The sequence below is a fragment of the Camelina sativa genome, chromosome 16, assembly GCF_000633955.1.
Source record: "Camelina sativa cultivar DH55 chromosome 16, Cs, whole genome shotgun sequence".
In the NCBI taxonomy this organism is placed as follows: domain Eukaryota; kingdom Viridiplantae; phylum Streptophyta; class Magnoliopsida; order Brassicales; family Brassicaceae; genus Camelina; species Camelina sativa.
Window position 1 is genome coordinate 26,427,841 of NC_025700.1, and position 8,368 is coordinate 26,436,208.

The 8,368-nt window shown below is 37.8% G+C and overlaps 1 protein-coding gene across 1 annotated transcript; it reads left to right on the top strand.

The window, feature by feature from the left end:
* On the top strand, positions 513–7,724 carry LOC104752621 (serine/threonine-protein phosphatase BSL3). The gene is made up of 21 exons (XM_010474811.2): positions 513–1,238; positions 1,408–1,468; positions 1,606–1,684; positions 1,796–1,875; positions 1,966–2,060; positions 2,146–2,245; positions 2,335–2,404; positions 2,746–2,847; positions 2,931–3,012; positions 3,403–3,582; positions 3,924–4,191; positions 4,278–4,515; positions 4,642–4,812; positions 5,227–5,465; positions 5,546–5,630; positions 5,719–5,817; positions 5,892–6,091; positions 6,173–6,248; positions 6,581–6,716; positions 6,801–6,940; positions 7,023–7,724. Exons 1-21 carry the CDS (start codon positions 782–784, stop codon positions 7,098–7,100), a joined length of 3,036 nt encoding a protein of 1,011 aa, XP_010473113.1. The 5' UTR covers positions 513–781; the 3' UTR covers positions 7,101–7,724.

An 8,368-nucleotide genomic window follows, 5' to 3' on the forward strand; every position in this document is an offset into this window, starting at 1 on the left:
GGCTTTTCAATTTGTTACAACAATTGAAATTAGATAAAAGAGTGTTTTATTTCCTCAAATAAATTTTGTTGTTGTTTTTCTTATACTCTCTCTATTATCATAAATGATGATATTCTAAGATTTTTTCTGTATCACAAACGATGATTTCTGTAATATATTTAATGCATTTTTATTTTTAAAATCAAATAACTAATTAATGTTTTTTAGTTTTATAATAAATAATTAAATATATCATGTAATTGAATGACAAGTAGGAGAAAAGTATAAATAAATGAATATTAAAAAAAATATTAAACAAAAATAATTAATAATAATATAATATTTATTACTTTTTTTGGTAAAAATCTTAAAAAATTATCTATTATGATATACAGGAAGTAGTAAGTAGGTAAAACATAAAAATGATAAAATTTGAGTGATGATTAATTAAAATTAAAATTAAAATTATAAGAAAAAAAAAAACAAAGGGCAGGTTTGTTTGGGCGTTGTTGAGTTCGTCTTCTCTTCTCTGTCCTTTTCTCTCCTAAACCAAAAAACAAAAAAAAAACAACTCATTTTCAAATTCTCGGAATCTCTCTGCTTCGATTAACTTTTTTTTTTTTTTCTTTTCCGGGAGGATCTCACCGGAGAAAGCTAAGTTAGGGTTTCTATATAAGCGTGAAGAATTTGGAAACGAGAAACTTTGGATTTGCTATTAAATTAAGAGAAGATGTGTTGTCTTTCTTAAATTAAAAGCTTTTGAAAAATTTTAGGGTTGTGAAAAAAAGAAAAAGAAAAAGAAATGGATTTGGATTCGTCTATGGTACCAGAGAATGATCAAGATCCTGTTACTACGACGGCCGCTTCATCGTCTTCGCCTATGGAGAAAGAAGCGTCTGAGCAATCAACCGAAGAAGCTGGATCCGAATCCGAATCGGCGTCTTTGACTCCTTCGCCTCCGTCTCCGTCTCCGTCTCCGTCTCCGGGACAACAACAACAACAACAACAACCGCAGGTAACGACGGTGGTTGGGCCGAGATGTGCGCCGACGTATTCGGTTGTGAATGCTATTATGGAGAAGAAAGAGGATGGTCCTGGTCCTAGATGTGGACACACGTTGACGGCTGTTCCTGCTGTTGGTGAAGAAGGGACGTCTTGTTACATTGGCCCGAGACTGATCTTGTTTGGTGGTGCTACGGCTCTTGAGGGTAATTCAGGAGGAACCGGAACGCCTACTTCTGCTGGAAGTGCCGGCATTCGTATGTTTTTCGATTCCTCTCCTTTACTTTTCTAGTAAAGCTATAAGCTTTGTGAGGGTGAAACTAGTTTTCTCTACATTTCTAGTTGATGTTAGATTTGCATTAGTTCCTTGTTTTTGGCTTCAAGTCCTGTATTTGATGTTTGGAATAATGTTTGTTTCCTATGCAGGGCTTGCTGGTGCAACGGCTGATGTCCATTGTTATGATGTTCTTACTAATAAGTGGTCGAGGTGAGTATAAGATATGAATTGTGCTGTCTGTATCTTTAACCATTTATTAGTATCCATATTAGAAAAGTATGAGATTTATTCATACAGTATGTTAATAAGTGTGGAGTTCAATTAATATGATGAAATAATGCTTACAGGCTTACACCTTATGGAGAACCACCTAGCCCAAGAGCTGCACATGTTGCTACTGCTGTTGGGACCATGGTAGTTATTCAGGTAGGGGAGAATTTTTTTTTTTTTTGGTTGTTGTTATGTATTGTAGTTTAGCAAGGTTATCATTTATGGTCAGCAATTTGAACCTCCTATCGAATTGTTTCTGTGGCGTAGGGTGGAATAGGTCCTGCTGGTTTATCAGCTGAGGATCTTCACGTTCTTGATCTCACTCAGCAACGGCCACGATGGCACAGGTTCGAATAGAAATCTGCATCTTGTGGCAAGCTCAGTCTGAAATTCATTATACTAGTTTGTTGGTTGATTTAGAAATCCTCGTTATATAGGGTTGTTGTTCAGGGTCCTGGACCAGGACCGCGTTATGGTCATGTTATGGCACTGGTAGGACAGAGGTATCTCATGGCAATTGGTGGAAATGATGGTCAGCAATTTTACTCGCTACCTCATTAATAGTGTATTTATATTCTCCTTAAATAGCCCCTTTTCCCTTATCCTTAAATTACCAGGAAAACGTCCATTAGCTGATGTATGGGCTTTGGACACTGCTGCCAAACCTTATGAATGGCGTAAGCTGGAACCAGAAGGGGAAGGTCCACCTCCATGCATGTAATTTAGCTTCCTTGGCTTCATTAATTTGATGTGATCTTGGCTCTCTTAAGTGATTTAGATCTCTTGGATTTGTACGTTATGACTAGGTATGCAACTGCAAGCGCACGGTCTGATGGCCTTCTTCTTCTCTGTGGTGGAAGAGATGCGAACAGTGTGGTAAGCCAAAGAGTTATTGCTTCCATGTTAATCCCCTGTTTGAAAATAGACATTTGCTTTACATTGAGGCTTTAAGTTTGTCACCTGAGGGAATCCAAATGTTATATTCCTCTCAGCTACCATTATATTTACTCTGCAGTTAACAAACTTGTTCTGTTGCAGTGAGGTGATAGGGGAATAACTTCTCTTTGTTAATTAATTCAAGTATGAGTTCAAGTAGAATATTAGCTACCATGTTTGCATAAAAGTGAAAACTAGAGTTTAAGAGGTTCTTCGTCCGTCTTGATCTTAAATGTTTGCTTGCCATACTTAATATGTCTTTGTGTACCTTTGCATGATAGCCCCTAGCAAGTGCATATGGACTTGCCAAGCACAGGGATGGACGTTGGGAATGGGCCATAGCCCCTGGTGTCTCACCTTCTGCCAGATACCAGCATGCAGCAGTATGAGACGCTTCTTCTTATCTTTTCTTCTCTTCTCTTATCTAGTTCTATCAGAAAAACTAACCTTTAGTGGAACATTTTAGGTCTTTGTAAACGCAAGACTCCATGTCTCTGGTGGGGCACTTGGTGGTGGACGCATGGTAGAAGACTCATCCAGTGTTGCAGGTTAGCAAAGGAAAAGAAACAATCTCATTTCATGTTGTTTTGGAGTTTTCAATGAGCAAATACTTAAGGTTTTTTCTTATATATGCAATATTTAAACCAATGAATATGTTATTTTTTTACAACTTTATATTGTCTTAATCGATGAATTGTTACTGAAACATATTTTTCTAAAAGCGTGGTTATTTTCGTCCTTTGTCTAAGCTGTATCTTTCTTCAGTGAAGCCAAAATTTGATATAATATTTGAGTTTCATCGAAAACTATCGAACAGATATTGTAAAAGATTGTTCACTCATCTTTTGTAGAAGGAGCTACATAATTATATTCATAATAAATAGTACATGTATTCTTCTGAGCTTCTCTGACTGGTTCATGTTTTTCGCTTTGTTCAGTGTTGGATACTGCAGCAGGTGTATGGTGTGATACAAAATCGGTTGTTACTAGTCCTAGAACTGGTAGGTATAGTGCGGACGCAGCTGGTGGTGATGCTTCTGTTGAGTTGACTAGGCGCTGCAGACATGCTGCTGCTGCAGTGGGTGATTTGATATTTATCTATGGTGGTTTGCGTGGAGGTAACAGAAAAAAGCTTCAAACTTGTTATATGCAGTATACCATTACATGTTTGTCTGTAAGAATGAACCATTTTTACAGCATCTGCGACCCAATGATTCTGTAAATTTGGTATAGTATTCCATCAAGTTACCAATGTCTGATAATGTAGGATTACACTTTTTTAAATAGGTAGTTTGATCTTTGTTAAAGTCTGGACGTTGTATAATTAACATTAGTTAGTTTAAACATTATAGAATCGTCTAATATCAGTGCCGTTGCTCCTTTTCACTTCTCTTGTAGACCCCTCCCTTTTTTCCCAATTATAACTGCAAAACTTAACAATATTCTGTTGGTGCTTCAGGAGTGTTACTTGATGACCTATTGGTTGCTGAAGATCTTGCTGCTGCTGAAACAACATCTGCTGCCTCTCATGCTGCTGCGGCTGCTGCAGCAACAAACTCGCCACCTGGTCGTTCACCTGGAAGATATGGATTTTCTGATGAAAGGACAGGGGAGTTACCGGAATCAGCTCCTGATGCTGTGGTACTGGGAAGTCCTGTTGCACCCCCTGTAAATGGTGATATGTATACTGATATAAGCACTGAAAATGCAATGGTTCCAGGAACTCGGTTAGTGTCTTGATTTGGGGATGTGTCGTGATGTTAGCGCACCTATGCATTTCATTGTGAAAAATATTTATCAACCAACATTGTAGGAGAACAAGCAAGGGTGTGGAGTATCTCGTTGAAGCATCTGCTGCGGAAGCCGAGGCTATCAGTGCAACTTTAGCTGCTGCAAAGGCACGGCAGGTCAATGGTGAAGTTGAACTGCCGGATAGGGATCGTGGTGCTGAGGCTACACCCAGTGGAAAACCGTCAGTATCATTAATTAAGCCTGATTCTGCAGTACCCAACAGTGTTATTCCTGCAGGGGTTCGACTTCATCATAGAGCTGTGAGTCAAACTAACTCTTATCATACCAAATCTGACATTTCACAACATTTTCCCTCTTCATTTAATAATGGTGTATTATCCTAATTTCATAATTTAACGTCGCATTTATTTTTGAAATTTTGTAAGGTGGTGGTTGCTGCAGAAACAGGTGGAGCCTTAGGTGGAATGGTTAGACAGTTGTCCATTGATCAATTTGAAAATGAGGGACGGCGTGTTAGCTATGGGACACCTGAAAGTGCTACAGCAGCGAGGAAATTATTAGATCGTCAGATGTCAATCAATAGTGTTCCGAAAAAGGTAGAGAGTTTTGCTCTCCTAATGAACTGGTGTAAGAAAGCATTATGTCCATGATTTTGGATCTAGAAGAACAGTTATACACTTATTACATTTTCCTGCAAAAGACTGCTTGCTAGAACAGCTGTAGAAACTTTCTCTTGCTGTTGCACTGGTCATTTGGTTGGTTGTATAGGAATAAGAAGTGTTGTTAGATACTGTAGATGTGTATTACCCTTGGTTTAATAGGATTGGAAACTTTTTTGTACAGAAGTGTTGTTAGATACTGTAGATGTGTATAATCCCTTGGTTTAATAGGATTGGAAACTTATTTGTACAGACATGTAGTACTACTTGGTGTTGTGTATTGTTCAACAGTATGAGGTGCCAAGTTGACACTCAATACTTTCTAATGAAGTAACAACTCTATTTTATTAGGTTGTAGCTCATCTTTTGAAACCTCGAGGGTGGAAGCCTCCAGTTCGACGCCAGTTTTTCTTGGATTGCAATGAAATAGCTGATCTTTGCGACAGTGCAGAACGTATTTTCTCGAGCGAACCTACTGTGTTACAGCTTAGAGCCCCGATTAAGATATTTGGTGATTTGCATGGTCAGTTTGGGGATCTCATGCGCCTTTTTGATGAATATGGTTCACCATCAACAGCTGGAGACATATCGTAAGTGTGCAGCTAAATCTCTAACGATATATGATTGCTACTTTTGATCTGACATTACTGAGTGTGTAAAATGGTTTCAGATATATCGATTACCTCTTTTTAGGGGACTATGTTGATCGGGGTCAACACAGCCTAGAAACAATTACACTTCTGCTTGCGTTAAAGGTAGTTTTTGAGCACCATATTAGTGCCTCTGTTTTGGTATTATAAACGCTATAGGAAAGATTATAACGTTCAATGGTTGACACTGCAGGTTGAATACCAACATAACGTACATCTGATTCGTGGAAACCATGAAGCCGCCGATATTAATGCCCTTTTTGGTTTCCGGATAGAGTGTATTGAGCGAATGGTAGTGTCTCATCATCTCTGACAATCTCTTGTTTCCACTTTTAGGTTCTCATGTCGTGGCTACTTTGCTTGCAGGGTGAACGTGATGGGATTTGGGTATGGCACCGAATTAACCGTTTATTCAATTGGCTACCTCTGGCTGCACTGATTGAGAAGAAAATTATCTGTATGCATGGGGGAATTGGTCGGTCGATAAATCATGTAGAGCAGATAGAAATTATCCAACGTCCGATTACAATGGAAGCAGGCTCAATCGTGCTTATGGATTTACTATGGTAAGTACATGTCTAATTCTATTATTCTATGTTTTTTTCTTGATTGATGTCTCACCAGTATGTCATATTGCAATCTGTTAGGTCCGATCCAACTGAAAATGACAGTGTTGAAGGTTTGAGGCCCAATGCTAGAGGTCCTGGATTGGTTACTTTTGGGGTGAGTGGTATTCTCCTTCTGTTTCATTCATTTCTGTTGATATCCTACTTTCCCTTCCCATCCTCTCCTCTCCTCTCCTCGTACTCATTATACATCTGGTTGTTGATCCATCCTTCCCTCTTCATTTTGAGCTTCTGACGTGTGAAGAAGTGAACTTGTTTTGCTTGACCCTTGCGACTCTAGACTTATTCATAGGCTTTTTAGACAGTAGTACTGAAAAATATACCACTAATTTGCTTCCATAAGTATATCTCGACAATGATGCTGAAGAATATAATTCTAATTCGCGTCAATACCAGTTCTATTACTGACCAAGATTTTTGCGATTACAGCCTGACCGTGTCATGGAGTTCTGCAACAACAATGATCTTCAATTGATTGTACGAGCGCATGAATGCGTAATGGATGGATTCGAGCGTTTCGCCCAAGGGCATTTGATTACACTCTTTTCGGCTACAAACTATTGTGGTATGTCTATGGAACCGAACACTCGCTATTAAGCCGGATAAAAAAAATCCTGATCTTATAAAATCATATTGTGTTCTTTATCAGGTACTGCAAACAATGCCGGGGCTATCTTGGTGTTGGGGAGAGATCTTGTTGTGGTTCCCAAGCTTATCCATCCATTGCCTCCAGCAATTACCTCACCTGAAACTTCACCAGAAAGACATATAGAGGACACATGGATGCAGGTTTTTATCTCTGAAACAGAGACTAATCCTTCTATTTTTTTTTCACCTGGAAATGGCATGACTGAGCATTTATATATTGCAGGAGTTAAACGCAAATCGACCACCAACACCAACAAGAGGACGCCCACAAAATCCAAATGACCGGGGTTCTCTTGCTTAGATATAAACCCCAGAAAGAGAGACGCGTGCGGAGAGTACATACTTCTCCCGATAGCTGCCTCTTGGTGATCCTCATGTTGTGTACAGATCCAACCAAACCGTTCTTGATCCACAATGTGCTATTTTACCGACGAGATGGATCACACTGAGAATCGATGAGGGTTTTGAGATCTTGGGGGAGTTTCATAGGTCAGATTGAAACGGGTTTAGTCAGGTCGGTGGTGAGTAGTATTATTTGTTGGGTAAAAGGGTTTTTGTCATTTTTTATATGTTGCCTTCACTTTTTTTGTTCTTTCTTAGTATTGATTAATCACTTATTATACATGTGGTATTGGTCTTTTGGCGAGGTACACGACATGAGTGGGTAGAATTTTAGAGGTGTATTAGTTTTGGGGTAATTTATGTATCATATAGAGAGAGAGAGAGGTGTTGGCGTTTGTGTATTCCTCCATTCATATTTTTTATATGTAATTTGTAACCATGGTTTTGTGTGTTTTTTGTTACCAAATTTTTGTTATTATCATATTCCCATTTCTAAAGTTTTTGTCACTTTTTGTCCTGTCGTAGTTAAAACGTTGGAATTGTAGGCTTCATAGCGAAGTTGATGTCTTATATTGTTTGGTCACGGAAGTGTTCCACTCAATTCCATTTCCTTTACAACCATTTACAAACACTGTGGGAATGACATGCACGTACCTATTAAGCCATTCATGTATAGCTAGAATTTGTGTATTCGTTTCCTTTTCAACACATTCTGCAAAGAAGAAGGATATAATTTTAGCTATTCTCACAGTCACCTACAAACAAAATTTTTTAACTCGAAGAACTAAACTCATAACTAATGAATAGCAAGCTTATAGTTCGGTCGTAAAAGGAGCATATCCAAAAAAATAAAAATATTAATAATCATATTTAGGTTTGATGAACAATAGATAGAAAAAATACAAAATATGTGAAGAGATTTGTTGGGGATTCTGGGACACATACACACGCACATATGCACATATATTCATAGACATAACTAAAAGGGAACATGGATCTCATGGTCGATCTAATTTTCATTTACATATATATATATATATATCAAGCATTCCTTGTTTTGCCATCTTGATCAACGAATCAACGTCTTGATCAACATCTCAGTAGCAAAAACTATAACTAAAACCTGATTGTATAAAGCCTTACTAGACCTAGTTTTTTTTTTTTTTTTTTTTTTTTTTTTTTTTTTTTTTTTTTTTTTTTTTTTTTTTTTTTTTTTTTTTTTTTTTT